The following is a 21584-nucleotide window of genomic DNA, read 5'->3' as shown; positions in this document are numbered from 1 at the left end:
CCTATAACTCTAAATTTAAGTGAAAATCTATTTTTATAGAAAAAATAATTTTGAATTTAATTTTTATTGTTAATAAATGGATTTCCTTTTTAAATTTTTTGTTTCATTTTCCATAAATTCTATTAACTTTTTTTTTCTTGTAAAATTAAAAGTTTAAAACCATTACATGTTATTTTTCATATTATTTTCAATTGAAATAGTTATTATATTTTTGGCATATAATACTTTGTTTTAATTTTATTTAATTATTTTAAATAAAGAATACATTATATATTCATTATTTAATTATTCTAAAAAGTATAAACTTTTTTTTGTAATCTACAATTTATAATTAAATTATTGTATTATTAATGATAATTTTAAAATTTTTGTTAACGTATAATAAAAACCTTATTGTATGCATATTAAGTAGATATTGAAAATAGTGTTCAATGTACTCTTAGTAATACTACCTTTATTCCACTGAAAAAAGGGACATTTGCTTTTTTATACTATCTAATACACTTATTCAATACTCAATATATTTTTATCATACATAACAAAATAGTATAAAAATACAAATTAATAATCTTTGTATTGAGATGAATCAAATTAAATCTCAATTGACTATGTTTTTATTTATTATAAATTAAGAATAAAATACAAATTAAAAATAATAAATGAATAGTGTCGAAAAGCAACTGTCCCCTATTTCAGTGAAATGGAGGGAGTATAATATAATCAAACCTATTTTTAAAAGACTTACATCTAGCCAATATTTGTAAGATTCAATAAAATTTTTGCAAATAATAGTTTATATTTCTCTAGCTAACATTATCATAATATTAATGAATAGGGTTGAACAAAGTTTGGTCTAAACCGCAAACTAAATCGTAATTTTAGTATTCGGTCTAATCTATGGTCTAAACGGTCAGAAATTTTTTTTTTTCAAAAAAATTACGGTTTACAGGTCCTGAGTTTTTCTTTTTCAGACCAGACTAGACCGCAAACTGTACTATGACCAAAACATAATTTTTTTTACAAAATAAGGTTTATACATCGATATTTTGTGACGTAGTTACTTTTATTTAGTAATATAGTTAAATGAAGTTGATGCAATCAACTAAATAAAAATTATTATATTTTGTAATTTAGGTGCAGAATATTTCCATAAACGCATATATTAATTTGGAAACAAATATAAAATCGTAGACCAGACCAAATTAGATCATTGTAGAACGGTTTGGTCAGATCCGATCTGGTGATTTAAATGGTCCGGTCCGGTATGGAAAATTTTCAGACTAAAATTTTTGATTTGGTCTAATTTTAATAGCTAACGAGACTAAACCAAACCGTGTGCACCCTTATAAAGGAATGCCCTATAAAAGAACATTTAAATATACATAATTTGAAAGAGAAAAAAACGTCTTCTACTTTTCTTGGATTCTTATCGCTTAAAAGCTCTCAATTTGAAGAATAATGAAGTTTTTGCAGAAAACAAAGGTGGGATGAATTATCGAATTTGCTAGAGATATTTCTTCGAGTTTGCTTAAACAATTTATGTATGACAAAATTACACATTTTTATGTGTAGTAAAGCCTAAGAAATTAGCCTTATGTTTTCATGGGATTTGAGGGTTTTATTCTTTATCAAATTCTTATGAAACATAAATTTTTATTTTTTAACATAATCAAATAATTTAATTAGTTAGATTTTTTAATAATAAATAAATAAAATTAAAACAAAGTATTATACGTCAAATATGTAGTTATTAATTATATCAATTAAACAAAAAAAATAACATGTAATTGATTTTAATTTTACAAGTAAAAAAGGTTAAAAAAATTTGAGTATGAAACCCATATTTAGCATAAGAAAAATCTAAAATATTATTTATTTAGTATTTTTTTGTCTAATAAACATATTTCACCAAAGTTTGAAGATAGAGACCACCTCTTTGTATTTTTGAAAATCTAAAAACACCTATGTGAAATTAACCTAAACCTCAGGCGACCTATGTAAAATTTACTCCAAATAATATTATTACATACTAAAGAATATATATTTTGTATATAAAATACATCCACCAATTCGGTTTAGCCAACTCATTTTTTTCACACTTACCAATGTACTTTCCAAGTCTTAATATTCCTAATTTTAACATAGTTAAAATTGTAAAAGTAGATATTAATAATATTTATTGAGACGAAACAAACAAGATCTACTTGACTATGTAAACATATGAATTAAAAATAAAATATATTTAAGAGTAATTGATGAATAGTCACAAAATAATAAGATAACTAAATTAAATTGGGGAGAGTATACAATTTATTGTTTATAAGAATTATAAACTAAGAGAAATTGTATAAGAATGATCTGATAATATATATATTTAAATTCATTTTTAATTTAATTAATCTATTGTTGACCTAAATACTAATGGGCTAACTGAATTTATATTAATAAAAAAGTCTTGCAATTTATTACTTAAAAAATTAATTTTAACAATAAAACATACTTCATAATAAAAGTTGATTACAAGAGAGTAACCACTAGTTACTTTAAATTTAGTATTTGAGTAAGTATAATTATTAATATAAACAACTTTGATGTTTGTTTAGGTTTTCATATGATTATTTATATAAAAAAGTATATTATATGAATAATCAATAACTTTTTATTTAAATGCAATTATCTTGAATTATATATTATTAAAAATTTTATAATTTGATAATGATAATATGTAATTGCATATCTTTTGTTAAAACCTATATTTATATATAATTTCAGACTAACAAAATTTGTGCACATATAAAAAATAAAAAAAAAAAATTTTAAGCATTGTACCGATTTCTCTATTAGTTCTATATTATAAAAATACGTAGAGTGGAAAAACTCTCTAGTCTCTAGTCAGGTTTTTCTACGGAATGTGTAGAATTAGAGATTGTCTAACATCTCTCAAATTGATTATTTGCATCGTTATTGTGACTTTGTAAGTGTAAGTGCTGATTACATGAAATCTTTTTAAAATTATTTTAAATTTATTATTAACAACTAAATTTTATGATTTTCTGCTTATTTAAGGTATTTCAAAATTCACTTATATAAAGAGAGAATCATCTTTGAAATTAGTGCAAATTTCTATTAAAAAAGTTCTAAAATTCAATTTTTATTTAAGATATTATCTTCCCTTGGACCAATAATCAAAATAAGATAATTTACTAAAAAAACTTATTTCAAATTTATCTTTCAAAAAAAAATTATTTCAAAATTAGATTAATTATTATTACTCCATATTCTTTTACTTTCACTACGATTCGATTTCGAGTCACTCTTTTAGTTTTGTTACATTGCTATTTATTACTTTGAATATGAAATTATTTAATAGCGTTAAATTATACTTCCTCCATTCTTTTTTGATCTTCCGCATTACTATAACGGATAGTTTCAAAAGTTCTTCCACTTTAGAATACTTTCTATTTTTAGAAAGTTTTTATCCCACTTTTACCCCTTAAAATCCCCCATTTTCTTTTAATGTACCCCTTTTCTTTTATTTATAATTATTTTCTCTCTCATACTTTTAATATAATCATTACTTCACACTACTATTTAATTAAAATAATACTCTCTACAACCTCATACTTTCAATACAATCATTACTTCACACTACTATTTAATTAAAATAATACCCATACAACCCAAAGATTTTATCTTCTTTAATATGTGTGAAAAACCCAAAGTGGAAGATAAAAAAAGAACGGAGGGAGTAGTATTGTGGAGTACAAAATTATGCTACGATTTGTGTAATTTTATTATACTTGCCCTGTTTTAAAATACTTGTAATATTTGACTTTTCACACAATCCAATGTATTATTTTAATTTTTAATATCACTAATCATGTATATTAAAAAATTATAAAAATTTGATAGTAAAAAATTATAAAAATCTCACTTGACTATATTTAACTTATAAATTATATACTAATCACAAATTAAAATAATGAATGAATAGTGTTATTTTTTCTAATGTTGCAAGTAATTTGAAACGAAGAAAGTATATGTTTATCACTTTTTAAGAAAATCTCAATGTTCTCTTTAGTGTAAATCATTACTAAACTAATCTTTTAAGAGAACGTTTCTTTGTAATATGATTTTAAAATAAAAATCCTTATATTAATAATTATATTAGTTGAATTATTCAATTTAAGTCAATTTAAGTATAAAAAGCGACTCATGATAATTCTATTTGACACGAGGATTTGTAAATAGGACTATTATTTTTATTATGAAGCGTAGTGTTATGATTAATGATATAGAGGGAGAGGCCCCACTATGACGGGCATGCACTGTCGGAAGAAGAATAAGGCAAAAACAATGAGGGCAAATTGCAAAGTACATGTGATTAAAGGACTTTGGTCCATGTGACTGTTCCAATGGAATTATTGTTGTTTGGTTTTATGATTTTGCCAACGGCTATAAACTCCTTTCTATCTCTAAATTCTTTCGCTTTGTTGTATCCAGCATGGAAATTATTCTTTAATTGTGTCATTACAAATTACAACTCAAAATACTCGTGTGAACAACTAAAAATATTTTAATATTATTATTATTATTATTATTATTATTATTATTATTATTATTAAAAGTTTGTTATTAATAATTTAAATTTGAAGTTCTTTAATCCGTTGATTTCCCCTTAGTTTAGGGTGAAAATGAAAAACTTTAACATATGTTTTTTTTGGATAAAAAGGCATTTAAAGTCTTTTTCAACAACTATATTTTCATTCATGGAGTGATCTTATCGTATTAAAAACATTTATACTCTTTGACTGTTTTATAAAGGTGAATTGTTGGAAAGTTCTTATAAATTGGTGTTGTTTCCTTCATCTGGATCATTATTGGATATACACGATGTTGTATATTCCCTCATCTTCTTCTATTCACTTAAGCAAGAGTGGTATTTGCTCTACACTTAGCGAGTGAATAATTTTTTGGTGGATGTATGAATCTTAATTAGTTAAAAATATGTAGTAATTATATAATTTTTTAAAGCCATTCATAAAATTTGGAGTTGAATGCATTGTGGTTGTATTTTGTGAACAGTGTAGAAACTTTTGAAGATAAAAAAGATAGAAAAACTAAGGATTTAAATTGTAGAACTTATACCTTGGTGATTATTATGTGATCTTCTTAAAAGTATGGTTAAACTCCTCGAATGTGGGGATATTATATATATTTTCTTGCCAAACATAATATTTATTTTAGTATTTTTGATGAAATTCTTTAAGGCGTGTTTACTAATTATATAGGTTATTAAATTATTGTGTTTTTAAACCTCTTTAAATATTGGATGTTCTTTAAATTTCCCAAAAGTATTATTAATAGAGTTACTTTTAATAATTGAGAAGTTTTTAGAACTACTTTGAATTTTAGGAAATTGTGAAACCTTTGAATTTGATAATTTAGGGTGTTCATATGATTTTGCTCATAATTTTATACTGATTCATTTGTTTGTTATATGAGTACTTAAAAATATTGCAAAGTATTCATAAAAGTTTGTATGACTCGTGTTTTTGTGTTGAATAAAATATAAAAAAGAAATTAATATTGTTATTTAAATCATGTATATAACTTGAAGGTGGGTGCCTAATTTATACTTTAGGCTTTAAGTGTTCAAGTTTTTTTTAGATGCATGAGTTGTTCTTTTATAAACACGATGAGTTTGAAATACAAATGTACTTTTTATTATTTGAGTATCATATTTGAATTGAGCATGAAACTAAATGTTACATGAACTAATTGTATGAATATGTTTGATGGTGTTTCTTTGCAGACAAATACGACATTTTCATATAAATTCCCAAGTGAGGGAAAGTTACTCAATGAGGAAGTAAAAATACCACTCATAATAGGATTATCAAGATAAGGTGTTCTTGATACGGATCTTTTCATGGGGGTAAATAATTTCTATTTTTTTTCTCTTTTCTTCTTCTATTCAATTGTGCACGAGTGCAATTTGATCCACACCTCAATTAATGAGTATATATTTCTTTTGCTGGGTGTGTTGAATTTTGGAAAGTCCCGTATATTTACACTTGGAATAGTCGAGAAATAACTTATTTAAGCAATGACAAGTTCGGGTTATAACATACCTTTCCTTATCAAAAAAATGCTAAACACAACTGTAAATATATTTCTCATGCACTCATGTTATACAAATTATTATTGCTAATATTTGTTGATGATTCTAGCCATAATAAGACATTTTGAAGACCTTATCAATGCCTATACTTCAAACAATGCTATTATAGTGATGATTTTGAGAATTTCAGCCCAATAGAATGCCAAAAAACACCTTAATATCCAAATTATCATCACTAAATTATTGATATCCATAACACTGAAACTTTATAAAAGGCTAGATTCACTGATAATGTCAGTGATTTTGTGTTGTTTAAAAACACTGAAACTTTACATGGATTATTCCAAAAATATAAGAAGGGTTTTCAATTAGATGAATATAGAAGTTTGTAATACTTCGTAACTCAATTTAATTGGATTTTTTTTACCTATGAATGAATGATAGAATTTAAGATTTCATTAATGTAATATTTCATTTGGTAGCACTGAAGTTTGTTGAAATGCAAGATATAAAAATATTTTTAATTTTTTAAAGTTATGTTCTTGAATTATTATGCTATGCTTCACTCAAAAATTACATCAGCGAACAACAACATTAGATCATCTGATAGCAGCAGCGATGGCAGCATCATCAATTAACATCAACAAAGTACAACAATAATTCCTCCGCTAAGAACAAGTTTTGCTTAAACACACCTAACAACTCAATACGCGTAGATCACTTTATATAAGAGCATTCTTAATGGTGACCTAAAATAAAATGTCATCCCATTATTTCACAATTTTTCTTTCTTCTAAAAATTCATCTTTCAACCTAATCTTATAAATAATGACATCTTTTAAAAGGTTATCATCTTTTCTCTCTTATTTTTTCTCTATCCCATTATACTTTCTCTCCTTAATTTATCTAACGTTTATCTTTAGTTTGTTCACAATGATATTTTCTAGTACAAACATAATATAGATTTTTATTAATTAAAATAATTTTTTTTTTATTATTTAAAAAATTTTAATCATGTAATAAAGCTAATATTTTTTTGAAGTTTAATTTTTTTTTTAATTTGTAGACATCAATAATAATTAAGCAAAATTCATTATATTCAAATAAAAATTACAATGCCCATATAGAAAATAAATACACCAATTAAGAAACTAAAGTTTTAAATGGTACATTAATTGCGATTCCTTCTAAACTTTTGCCAGATATTTCAACCAAGTCATTTTTTAAGGATAAATGTGTTGTTGATCTTCGACATCATCCTTATTTGCTAAGTATTGGTCGATATCAACAATTCTATTTGTGTAATACTCTAACTCATCATTTAATCCATTTGTACCTTTTGATTGACCTTGTAGGCAATCTCCTATGAACTCTCTACCATCAGCATAGTGTGTATGCATATCTATTTAATCTTCCACTATCATGTTATGCTTAATGATACAAGAAGTAACTATATCATAAAGTTCTTCATCCCAAGCAAGTGAGGGTTTTCTAATTATTTCAAATCGAGCTTGCAACACCAAATGCTCGCTCCACATCCTTTCTTGCTGATTCTTGATGTTGGGCAAATAAGCATGCTTTCAGTGTTTGTGGTTCAGTATTAGATTAAATAAAAGTATCCCATTTAGGATAAATTCCATCGTCGAAATAGTAGGCCATTCCATATTGATTTCCATTGATAGGGAATCCTTACTCTTCACCAAAGATCAATAATCTCATTAGATCTTGTGGTGTTAGTTTTCTCAAATAATGTTGCCAAATTGAAAACTCTCTTTTTCAAATGAGTAAGTGCTTTTCTTGCTGTGCTTTTTCTAATTTGGAGGTACTCATCGACTTGATTATCAGGCACCCCTTATACTAGTATTCAAAGAGCTGCAATACACTTTTGTAAGGCTCTTAGACCTTTTTGACCAGTTGCATCAACGTTGTTAGTGAACAAGAGATTGTTGTTGGAGATAAATTTCATCATCCATAAAAATACATGTTTCCTCATCCTAAACCTGCGCCGAAATAATCAAGCAGGAAGTGTAGGATTTCAGCAAAATAGTCATTAAATAATTGGTAATGACCCTTTTAATGATCTCTTTGAATTTGATATTTTTGTGGATTCTCACCATTGGTTTTAGTGTTGAAACAATAACTGGAATAGTGTAATGAATGTCATAATCAACCATATTAGTATATTAATCCTCTTTATCTAAAGATGAATAACATAAAGTGGAAGAGGAAAAACTAAACTTGTAAAATCTCCTTTTCAAGTTATGTGTTTATGCCAAAAAAGGTTAATGGGTTATACATTCAATTGAACTTGGATATGCGTATATATAACAAAGACCATGAAATATTGAATAGACTAGTGCATGCCAAAAGGTGATGAAAATGAAAAGACTAGTGCATGCCAAAAGGTGATGAAAAGGAAAAGACTAGTGCATGCTAAAAGGTGATTGAAAGGAAAAAGACTAGTGCATGCCAAAAGGTGATGGAAAGAATTAACTAATGCATGAAAACTTTGCATAATTAAAACATAATACTAACTAATACATCATACTAAAACATTATATAAGTAAAGCATCAAACTAACTGAAACATTGTACTAATAAAAACATTACATAATTAAAACATAATAACAATGACGACAATAACAATGAAGTTGAACCTTTATTGACAATTGTAATTCTAAAAGTATTTTTCATATTGAACAATCATATCAACTTTCCAAGGCTAACGAATTTTCTTTTTGCTTAATGTTTAATAGATATCCCAATTAATTCGATATTCCTCCATCTGAAGTTGTTTTTGTTAGATAGACAACTCATTTTGTTTTCAAACTTCTTTTTTTCTGAATTTTCGTCTCTCCTTGATTTCTTCTGAATCAAGTCGAAGACTCTCTCTAAATGTACTTAAAGCTTGAAATGAATTAATCTGCAACCATTTTCCTATTCATGTGAGCCTTAGCCTTCTTCACACCCTCAGGGCGAGCAAATGATCCTCCTTCAAGTTTAATTGTTGGTGTTTAAGGATCATATTCCGTCCTTGATATTTTCCCACTACTTTAAGCACATCTTTCTCTCGTGTGCCAATCTTATTTGTCTTAAGAGTGTCGTTATAACTTTCATACCACTTCAAGCATGTTGATGGTTCTTCGTGGGATCAGATAGGGTTATTCCATCCTCGCTGCTTCATAAGCATCTCTAACTTTTTGCCATCTCACTCTTATCTTTTGGTTGGTACCCACAATTGAATTTGTACTTGTGTTATGACGGAAGATATGAGAGAAATATCTTCAACCAAATCCCAACTTTTCTTTGAAGCTGTAGGAGCTTCATCAATTGGTTGCTATTTCGATAGTTGAACTAGTTGAGTGAAGTTCGATGGTGAACCAAATTGTGAAAGTAGATGTTGAAATGGTGAACAAAATTTCCTCCATCTTCACTCCATCTTCACCATATTGATCATCTTGATCATTTCCTTCATTTTCATTATCATCATCATCATATTCAATCTTATTTTCATCTAAACTTTCACCCCTTATCGGAGTTGAATAGTTATCAATATTAGACTTGACATTGTGAGATTGATGATGACGGTGGAACATAGTTTGAGAATTTTGGGTATCTGTAGGAACATTATAAGTTGAATTTTAGAAATATAAAAGGAACATTATAAAATGAATTTGGGATATTTTGAGGAACATTGTAAGAAGAATTAGAAGTATTATGAGAAAATAGAAAATTTTGATACTAAATTTCAGCCTTTGATTGTTAGAAGTTTTTTTCTTGGTCTTTTTACTTGGATTTTTTCAATAATTTTGATTGTTTGAATTTATTTTTTTTGGGATCTTTTGGATGATTTTTTGGTGTTTTTTTAACAAAAAAGGAAGGAAAATAAAAAAGAAATTACGTAAATTTGAAATAGTGTCACAAAATATATCATTGGTCTTATTAAATAGATCCGAAAAAATATGACCGTTGGCATAATTTTTTTATTACATATTTATTTTTCAAGTCATAAGGTGCTTCTTGTTATGTTCTTGATTATGCTTTTGGTTGAATGCTCATACCTCAGGTGAACGTTGTTATATATTTTGAGGATGAAACTAAGGAATTCCAATAGTGGGATCAACATGTACTTTCATTCATATCTTGCTTGACTAAACCCAACAAAAGTGGGTAGTTTCACAGTAAAAGTTTTGTTAAGCCTTACCCTTAAATTCACATTGTTGGATTGATTCAAATCATGTTAAGTGGATAGTTAACTAGTCGTTTCATGGGTAGTTACTATTTAAGAGTCATTACTATATGGGATCATGGGATGAACTCCATATTCTTATGTGCATTTAGTTACTTAGTTTTCCTATTTAATAGGTACTTGTATTGCATTATTTATATATTGTAATAAGAAAGTTAGTGTTATACATTTTATTTTATATCTCTCAACATGGCATCAGAGCTTCAAATTAAATCCCATTTTTTCTCCTTCCACTATGGCCATGGGATAGTGTGAGTAGTACACTTTGTGTTGTATAGCCTGTTAGATGTTCTCAAAAAGTAAGCCTATAGGCTTTGCAATTTTTTACTTCTGGAAAAATTGTATTACTTATTTGCAATTTTTTTTCTTCTGTAAAGTTTGTAGTACTTATTTCAAAAGCAAAATTCGGTTGAATTTGGATTATAAATATTATGATTTGGATTTGGACTAAAAATATCAAATCGAATTTTATTCGGTTTGATTTGTATTTGTATTGAATCGAAACCAAAAACCAAACTTTCACCCCTAGTGGTGGTAGAGGTTTAGCACGAGGACGCGGAGGTTGTGGTGATCAAAGTGAAAAGCGTCCATTCGGAAGAAGAATTCAACGTTACTGTTGCAAAAGGTAAGGGCATATTGAGGCAAGATGTTGAGATAAGAAAGTGATGAAAAAGAGAAAGAGCAAAACAAAATTGCTTAAAAAATTGATGAAGAAGAAGCTAACAAGCTCTTTTACACTGTGTAGAGTTCAAGTTCAAGTGTTTGTGTGGTGTGTGTGGCAAATTATTAAGTTTACTAAAATTGTGTGGTTATGTGGTGTAGTATTGATCTATGGCAATGGATTGTATTTTTATGGTGAATGTGTGTTGAAGTCTTATCGCAATCGCTTATTATGTTGGTTTGTTCAGGGTACCATAATGATGTGTTAGGTATCAGTTTCAAGTTTCAGTGGTGATGCAAGTATGTTAAATTCTGGAATAAGTAAATCAAGTTCAAGTCAATGATCGTTTTTATGTAATTTTGAATCAAGGGGGAGTGTTGGATTGATTCAAATTATGTTAAGTGGGTAGTTAAGTGGGCAATTAACTAGTGGTATAGTGGGTAGTTACTAATTAAGAGTCATTACTAATTAGTTTGAGTAAGTTATGTGATTAAGTTACGAGATCATGGGAAGAACTCCCTATCTTTTTTTGTAATAAGTTACTTGTTTTTCCTATTTATTAGGTACTTGTTTTCAATTTTTTATATATTGTAATGAGAAATTTAATGTTATATATTTTATTCTACATCTCTCAACACACACTCCCTCCTATTCTTTCTAGTAATCCCATTTATCATTTTATACTTGTTGAGACAACATATTAACCTTTAATATCAACATTAATATTCTTGCACTGAGACGAAATGAAACAAGATTTCACTTAAATATATTTTGACTTATAGAATAAGAATAAAATACAGATTAAGAGTGATAAAAAAATGATAACCTAAAAGCAAATGGGACTATTAGGGAAAATGGGAGGGTGTATTACATATTATGCATGTAATATTTGATCAACATTAATCTCCTAGATGTACATAATGTCAGTAAAGTGAAAGAGATAGGTAATTAGTTTTCTAAAGAGATGGTTAGGTGCAGTACAACAATTCATAGTGAACTAGCAACAAATGTTGTGATGAGCAACAATTTTCATCACCACCCGTTTTATTCTATCATCCATCATTGACTAATATTTAAACTCAATGTTGCGAAAAAGAATCTTATGAAAGCCCAAAAGAGATGTGTAATTGACTACAAAATGATGATCAAGCAACGTCCGATTTTGATCCTCGTTTACAATTTTTTTAAAGTTAATTGATCTTTGGCTTAATTTTTTTAGGGTTTATTCAGAAATATAAGCCGCTTTTAGTTACATATATGTGTGTGTGAGAGAGAGGATCAAGTAAAGGTGGCTAGCTTGTTAAAAACCGAACAAATAGTTTTGCGGTGTGATATATCCATGTAAAGGGGACGTCTTGTATTGACAATGTTATGATATTTGATTCTAAACATCGTGTGTTTTATTATGATGTTATCTTTGACTCTATTTGTTCTTGTAGCCTCTCCTCCCCTTCTTGTGCTTGAGGGGAACGAGACCTGTTGTTTCCTTTTTTATGTACTTTAACTGTTTTTCTGCATTTTAAATATGTTGTTTTATTTCCAAAAAAGGGTTGTGTGTATTTTAAGTCAAAAATTACCAAGGGAAAAATCACATCTGAAGTTGAATATGTCACCTTAAAAATTTTCAATTATTATTTTAGATTTAAACACACGTCACACAATTAAACGTATGTTGATATGTCACCGTCAATACAACATATATGTCATCCTTGAAACACTCAACCTTGCTATTTTTATGTTAGTATTCAATTATGCTGTTTTTACTTGATCCTCTTTATTTCTATATTTAACTTTAAATACATTAAAAACATACATTTACTAATATAAATAGTTTAGTTATTGTTTTCTTAAAGACACCATCCAATGATAATGAATTAAAACTAATGACACCAAGAACCAGTGCCTCGTTTATAATTTTGAGACTGAACCAACTGTCTATTATTCGAAACATTCAGTCCACTAAAATTTAGTCACATTTGATGAACATGAACCAAAAACCAACAATTGACATATTTGTTCATGGCATTTCTCCAATGTTGGAAATGGATGTGGCAGGCACACTACATAGTCCATACCATCCAGTATAGTGCCAACCAATTCATATATGAGATCAAAGAATCAAAATAAAGACAAAATGTATGGCCTTTGTAGCAAACCATATGTAATTAAAATCATTAATTTCATATGCATGTTCATGATAAAAAAATGACTATAGAAAATATACTTTTGATAAGGAAAAAATTGTTAGAAATTAAAGAATATAACTTACAAAAAGACTTATGAAAAATATGTATGTTATTAGTATCTAGATTTAGTTATCACATTACTGATTCAAATCACAAATGTAATGTGAAAACCAATTCTAGATAACAAATAATGACAAGCTAAATAGTTAATTGTCATATGAATATTATTGTTATAAAGTTGTTTTAACAATTTAAATAAAGTTGGAAGAATCGTTCAAACCGTAAAGTATTTGAATAGGTTAAAATTCGAATTTGAAGCTTCAGAAAACATTTCAGGTAGCTAATATGAAAATACATTACTATAGAAATTAATTTCATATAAATGATTATGCTACAAAAATGACTATAGAAAATACATTACTCAATATACTCTTGATAAGAAAAAAAAATATTACAAACTAAAGAACTAAACTTGTAAAACGATCTATAAAAAAATTATACTACTACATTCTAGATTTAGTTGTCACATTACTAGTTTAAATCGCACTATTAATGCGAAAACTAATTTTAAATAACAAATAATAAAGGGCTAAATAGTTAAAATTCTAAGTCATGTTCTTCCATTTTAATACTTCACTAAAATCTAAAGAAATTCACACACTATTAAAATATTCACTACTAATAAAGTTGTTTTAGCCATAAATAAGAATGATAGTTAAAAAAGTCTATTAAAATATAGGCCGGATTAAATTATCTGTATTGACAGTGAAATTTGTTTTACGACTATTATCGCGATTACTACTGAAACCACATTTTTGCACTATGAGAAGAATTAATGAAAAAAATGCGCAAATTCATCATCAATTTCACCTTGATGATCAAATGTAAGATCGGAAGCAAAAGGTGGAGAGTTAGTAGCCGAAGTAGAAGATGGATGAACAACTTCTTGTAGATGATGATCAATCACACCAATATTCTCACAATTTGTATGATTTGTAGGAAAAGTAGCATGATTAACAAAGTTATTATTAATGTAATTAAGCAAAGTCGTAGGTGTTTGTTGGGTTTTAATCAATGGATTAGACGAAGGAAAGGAAAATGAAGAGGGATTTATATGGTCTTGTATATTATTATTTTCTGTTTTGAAATTCCAAATGATTTTTTTTGAATGATCATGAGGAGGATTGGAAAAGGATTGGATGGGTTCGAGTTCGGGTCCAACTGACGGTGAAGATGAAGAAGCTTGAGAACAAGTGTGCGTACCACGGTAAGAGACTTCAAAGTAACATGGATCATCATCACTTCTTTGAACTTGTTTTGTGGCTAAACACCCTTGTAATACTCTAAATGTACACCTATAATATGCCCTGTAGTCAAGCATTAACAAAGTAGTACCCATTAAGCAACTTAATTGGAAGTAATTTTTTTATATATAACATATTCTGACATCTTAATTATTAACTTAAGCTAATGGTTGATGCCCCTTATTATATATGTTATTTACTCTAATGATATATGTTTAAAATTGCTCTTCATGAAAACATAAAATTGGAGCGTATGAGAATAATTTATGTCAATCCACTTGAAGGATTATAATATTAATCTCGAGAGAAAAAATTGTATTGAATGGTAATAGTAGGAGTTATTCTAAAAGTCTAACATTTTCAATAGTTGATTTTTTTCTTTTGCTTTTACTTTTACTAATAAAACTAATTGGTAGTAGTATGACTTGTTCTTCAAGTATATAAAGAGTTATATTATCTTCTCTTTCTACGTGTTACAACTCACCTTTAGACAACTACGAATAATCATTTCTACTTACAAAATCGGACCTTGTTCACTATACCCATCTGACTTAATTCGTCAATATACACAGATCAACAAGCAACATCATCCAATATATATCAATTACCACCCGTTATGTAATCGGTAATAAATGTGGGAAAGACTAATGGGCAAAATTAGTGTAATATTGATAGGAATATCTCTTGTAATACTTATTCTCATTTAACAATCTTATTTTCTTCAAAAAATTCATTACATTATGTATGTGTCTAGACTAGATGCCAAGTCATATGGGCCAAAGAATTAACCTAGGAGTCTAAACTGGACCAATTGGGTTCTGGGTCATAAGACATCTAGAGGAAAATGATCTAGGCCATGGGCTTTCTAGGTCAAAAGGTGACCTGGGTGGACTAGTGTGGAAGCGTTGGTCTAGGTGGTCGGTATCTGGGGTGAAGTATTTAGTTCTAGACGCTGGATAAGAAGCTGAATGGTTTAACTTATATGAACAGTTAAAAGATATGAAGAGCTTTGTTGAAATTTGGGTAATTAATGAAAAGTTGAGACATCACAATAACTTGACGGTAAATCTTCTATAATCATCGGTTTCTAACATACACAGTCATTGGGAAACACACCTTTTTGAGAAAGGTAGAACTTGGCATTTAATACATGACTTTAAGCCAATACAAGGACACGTGTAGTATTATAGTCATCCTTACATAAAACCCTAGGGGTATGTCTTAATGTCAATAAAGGTAACATCACAAGATTAAAATAAACATCCAGTAGGCAGATAAGAGGAGAACACCCTCTAAGTATAAGACGTGGATTCAAATTTCCCACGCGAGTGATCTAATCTTCAATAGTGCAAACAATTCCTCTCAAAGTATTTATTTAACTTCAAGCAATATTTATTGAGAACTAAGTTGAACTAAGAACATTCCTTCAATTATTTACATTTAATTTATAAGACAAAGATGACTTTGATAATTTAAGATTCACGCTGCAAACACGCCCTAATAATAACTCTCTAAGCTAAGAGCCACTATGCACTTGGGCAAGGGTTTATTAGACATTCATCTGAGATACTTACTTACTTAAGCATTGTAGAAGGTCCCCGAAAAACAATTTCAGACCACCGGTGTTACTTGTGAAGGAATCATTAGCATTTGAAGTGATCTTATTGCAAGATTGGCTAAATAGAAAGAACAAAACTTCATACATCCACTATTGATCTTTCTTAAGATTAAACTCTAAAGACTTATTTAGGATTCGTCAGAAAATTAATTACCATTTGAACATGTGGTATTAGGTGGTAATGGAAAGTTGTGAGAAAAAACTTTTTTATGATCAAAATTCATTACTATGGCTTTAAAATGATACATATCATGAAAATTTACACTATAAATCATTCGTATTACCACCAATTAGTATCGTTAACCATAAAAGGTTGTTAGTGTTTTAGTGTCAACAACTAAACAAAAGATAAGTTGGCAAACTATCTGGTGTGCGGAAATTTAGCAGCTACAACATACTCCCTTTTTCGTTTGAACTTGCCATTCAAAATAATATAGTGTTCCTCACAACATGTCATTTTCGATAGCAAACATAAAAAGATAGAAGACTATATATTAATCTAATTAGGTGTGTAATCTATTTTCTAGTTCCATTATACTTACAGTATCTCAATTTTCATGCAATCCAATATATTATTTTAATAATTTGAAATATCTATAGCCAATAAGGAGGAAAGAATTTTATATGTACATGTGAGACTTAAACCATTAGCTTGGCATAATTGTGAAAAGGAAAACCTTTAACGAGTTTCCCATGATTCTTATTCATTGATCAGTTTTTGTTTTCTATTTTTGAATTAATTGGAATGATAAGATCAATCATTGTATTTAGTGTACATTTTGGTAGAGTATATAGCATATCATGAGGTTTTAACAATCAAGTAAAGCTTTACATTGAATTAATTTCTTGACATTGGTCAGTATCTAGCATGACAAGAGGTAACGGGTTGGAATCACAATCATCCTCATTTATATAGTTGAACATTCAGTACCAAGCATGAGGAGGGCATACATCTATACTTCTAGCTCAAAGACTCTCATATGAAGAAGTGTGTTAGAGTATATATAGCATATTTTGAGACTTCAATCATGTAGCTTTAGTGTACAAGTTAAATGGAGGCCTTAGATATGATGATATATGTTGTTGAAAATGATGGCTATGACAGTTGCTTTGAGAGTGTTAAGCAAAAGAGATGAATTTCACCTAGAAGTCTGACACACCATGTCAAGAAACTACTTTAACCAAAAGTTTAAACTGAAAGTTGAGATCTGATAATATGTTATGTTCTCTAACAGAACCAAACATTTGTAAGCTTCATTTGCATGAAATAAGATGAAGTGATGAACTAAGTCGTATACCATAGCTGACATAGATAAGCTGAAAGCAACATAAATTATAAGGTGAAGAAAATTTATAATTGTAAGCCAAACGTACATTTGCTTCAATCAAGTCATTTATAGCCATTTAAAATAGTAGTTGATTTTGATTTGTTCTTTTCAGTATTGAAATGATAAGCTAGTTAATTAAAATAATTAAATAATTAACTTTAATCCTTTCAGTTTACACAATTGATAATTTTTTGTCAAAAGTTTTTTCGTTAAATATGACAAATTTAATAAACAGAGAATGTATTAAAAGCAACAATATGGTTGTTTAGAAATTTAGATATGTCCTTTTTATGTTTTTATGTTTGCTATGCTATGTTCTAATTGGTTATGTTTTCAAGAGGGTAAATGTAAAAAAAAAAAAAATAAATAGATGACAAATTATGTACATGAAATACAGGAAAAGATTTAATTTTAGATAGTAATTAATTAAATATAAACAGATAATAAAAATTCACGTTAAAATATGATAATATAATAGATTTTTTGTGACGGTTTAACATGATAATTAATACTCCTATAAAAAATTATAAACAGATATATGCTTAAAAAAATGAGTGAATTAGAATCTAATTTAATGGTTTTTTCCTCGTAATTTATATGATCAGTTGCTAGTATTAGTTTTTTTTCTATCACTTGTAAGATAAATATCTGCAAAGATATTTGGATTATAGAATGATTTTTGACTTAAAAATTATTAATATTAATATTTTATTTATATAGTTAATTTTACAATTAAATAATTAACAACTAAAATTTGTTATAAGTGTTAAGGATTAATCAGAGTATATAGTTATATTGTGTTAATGTATTTTATGGGTTCCTTTTAGCTCATGAAAGATACGTTGTTTGAGTGTTATATTTGACCTTTGTTCAGTGCTTTGGAATAGTGAATGTGATGAGGAACCAAAAAAGCAAACTAAATTTTGCTCAAAATGTTAAATGAGAAGAGAACAATTCTTCTAAATTATGTGTCATAGTGGTTTAGCTATCTTGATCGATGTGTGTATGAACAAATTCATCTAAGTGCTAAGTTGCTTGTTATTGCTTAAGTAGTTGGAATAATCATGAGATTAAATACCTAATTTTATTTCTAATTGCTTATTAGTTATTTTCTTTTTATGTTGACAATGTACTCATGTTATTTTATCATAGCATGAGAAATTCAAAGTATAGATCTTTTTTCTGTTTATTTTCTTTGTAAGTTGTAGGTTTCTCTCTTTGAAGACGTTTTTCAAGCTGAGGGACTCTTTTACCGCACTCTCCTTTATGGGTATGAGTTGTCTTCTTTCTTCCCTCCCCAGACTCTGACCATAGTTTTCTATGAGTGGGATACACTGAATATGATGATGATGATCTCTTTTTTCTATTACTCCCAAAAAATTTATAATAGGGCGAATAAATTCAAATTTAGAAGAATGTATAAGTTTAAATAATGTTAATAAATTCAAATAAATATTAAGTTCAAATAACTTTGCATAAGGATAATACGTTTAAATAAGTAATATATAATAAAAGAAGAATCAAAAAGAAAATTAAAATCATAATTTTTTTGGCCTACGTAGTATGCTAAATTTATGTACTAATAATTAGATGATAATTAAGGATCATTATTGGAAGTATTTTAAGATGTTAGTGATTATGTACATCAACCAAGTAGGACTTTCCTTATATTAAGCAAATAAATTACCCCTATGTCTCTATGGAGATGCATCATATTTTCATTTACGTTTTTTACATTTATTTTGCATTTTTTTCCGCAATGGTGACATTTTCTTTCTTTTAATCATATTTACAAATTTTTCTTTGTATTCATTTCAATTTTTCATCATTTGCTTCTTTTTATCTATTTGTATTTTGTTTTCTTTTACAACTACAAATTAATATTTACACTTTTAAAAAACAATGCTATTTCAAGGGACACATGATTATAAATGATCACCCTATGTGCAATTAAAACATATAGAGTATAATGTATTTCTATAATATAATAGAATAATTTGTGAATTACAGCCTTTAAGAGTTTATGACTTTTGTAAATTACATTCTTAAAGTTTATTTTTTGCAAATTACAGCCACCCAAATATAAAAATCTACATCACTCAAGTCAAGTGACCGTTGACTAACTCAAATTAAATGACCCTTGACTAGCCTATATGACCGTCAGTTATCACCGTTGACCATTAGTAATCACCTTTAACTTTCCTTGATTATCCCTGATCACCTTTGACGTTCCTAATTACCAATGGTTCTCATGTGTTTTAGCACTTTAACGTCGTTTTTACCTATCCTCACGATATTTTTTCAAAAAACGAACGTCGCGATTATCCTAATAGTGAACTCTTTTATAAATCCAGTCGAAATAAGTATTTACTTGTCTATTTTCCGGCACATAGACCCAAAAATATATTTAACGTTGTTTTTACCTATCATAACGATATTTTTTCGAAAAAGTCACAATGATATAATTGTAGTAATATTATTGTATTATTATTATAGTTCTTCAATTACCTTGGAAATTTAGCTCCAAGAATGTCCTTTTGTCCGTACTTTCGCCAGTTGTAACCATCTTCCTTTGGTGATTCAAGCCCACTGCTAGAAGAACCTTCTACTCTGTGTGTTACTCGAGGAGAAATCCTTCTGTAAAAAATTCCAAAATTAGTTCATTGAAGCTAAATGTCAACTTAATTGAGGCTTGCAAAAGCTATCAATGTGTCTTCTAGTCGCACAAAATAATCACTAATTTTTTAGGGAAACAAACTATTTTTTTGTATCTAAAGAAATAAAATTTTTATTTAGAGCTTATTTTTTTTTTCCAAATATATATGCTATGCAAAAATATCTCAAATGTACATAAGATTATCTCTAAGAAATTAATTAACCTTTAAAGAAATTAGTAAAATTAAAACATCGTTTTAAAAATAGATCTATCTCCAAAGATACTTTTAATTAAGTTTACTATAATCACAAATTATACATACCTCTTTTTAGATTCACATTCACCTTTGAAACCTCCATCAGAATCTAGACTTTTTGGACTTCCACTGAAAGAATTTGGCGAATCAGTTTTTTCATCTATAACTCGATGAAACTGAATCTGACTTGAATCATATTCCAAGATCTGTAATGACTTTTCAAATTTAGCTAATATTTTGTTAGCCATCAACTCATATGCTTCATTAGAATAGAAGTGTGAATCATTACAAAGATTCAATTGAATAAGCTCCTTAGTTAGATCTCTCCCTTCAATAAGCTCATTCACCAAACCTTTGAAATTCATATCATTCATAGTATTCTCCATATTCTATTAGTATCTTTATCTTGCCCAAATAAGCCCTATATATCACATACACATAAATCAATAGATACCATATAACAACTTGTCAAAAAAAATCAATGGAACTAATTAAATAAAAATAATAAGAAAAAAAGAAAGTCAACTATACAAGTTGTATACAAGTTGCAAATGAAAGAGTATAAATTAAAATTGGTACAAGTTGAAGATGAAAACTTCAAAAGCTTGAGGTTAAGGGCTAGTAAGCAAGTCACAAAATTGGCTATTGTTCTACATGAATTCAAGGTAGCCTTTTATTAGAGTATATAACATATCTTGAAGTCTAAACTATCAGTTTAAACTTTTGGCTGAGTTAATTTCTTGAAATATTATGCCCCTTCAATCACGAGATTTTGGGATCGAATCTCATAATATACATAACATAATACAAGTATGTTAAACATATATATATGAAAAAATTGAAGAAAGAAAGATGAAGGGTTGGACTATTAATACCTGTAAGTTAATGTAGCTTTCGGTCGTTCAGTTTAGACTTTATATTGCATTTTCCATTATCTTCTCTATAATTACAAGGTCTTAGCATAAAGACAAGGTCAATACAGAAGTGAAAGTGAGGTTTCTGTTGAATAATCAAATAATTAATCATAGTTAATGAGTGATTAATTATGCACTGTTATTGTCAGAGAATACAAATTCATTACCGCGTTTGTTGCTCCTACATTTCTTTATAGGAGTATGATAAAGTTGGTAATGATATTTATAATTAATTCTCGACGGTCTTTGGTTATTGGCACTAATTATTGACAATAACAATAATCTGTTA

The 21584-nt window shown here is 27.8% G+C and overlaps 1 protein-coding gene across 1 annotated transcript; it reads right to left on the bottom strand.

The window, feature by feature from the left end:
• Positions 1 to 13856: 13856 nt before the first annotated feature.
• LOC130825535 (probable WRKY transcription factor 41) lies at positions 13857 to 21140 on the bottom strand. Its single transcript, XM_057690808.1, has 3 exons — positions 20448 to 21140; positions 19978 to 20106; positions 13857 to 14586 (listed from the first exon to the last, which is right to left on the bottom strand). The coding sequence occupies exons 1-3, from the start codon at positions 20765 to 20767 to the stop codon at positions 14052 to 14054; spliced, it is 984 nt and encodes a 327-aa protein (XP_057546791.1). The 5' UTR covers positions 20768 to 21140; the 3' UTR covers positions 13857 to 14051.
• Positions 21141 to 21584: the final 444 nt, after the last annotated feature.

Source organism: Amaranthus tricolor, chromosome 10 (assembly GCF_026212465.1).
Source record: "Amaranthus tricolor cultivar Red isolate AtriRed21 chromosome 10, ASM2621246v1, whole genome shotgun sequence".
NCBI classification, from domain to species: Eukaryota; Viridiplantae; Streptophyta; class Magnoliopsida; order Caryophyllales; family Amaranthaceae; genus Amaranthus; species Amaranthus tricolor.
This window is presented reverse-complemented; position numbering and strand designations above follow the sequence as displayed.

Excerpts from the sequence above, each read along its gene's own strand:
- LOC130825535 (XM_057690808.1), bottom strand. The coding sequence starts at position 20,767 with ATGGAGAATACTATGAATGATATGAATTTCAAAGGTTTGGTGAATGAG. Across the intron at positions 20,107-20,447 it reads GAATGTGAATCTAAAAAGAG|AAGGATTTCTCCTCGAGTAA; the intron begins GTATGTATAATT and ends AATTTTTTACAG. Across the intron at positions 14,587-19,977 it reads CTTGGAGCTAAATTTCCAAG|GGCATATTATAGGTGTACAT; the intron begins GTAATTGAAGAA and ends GCTTGACTACAG.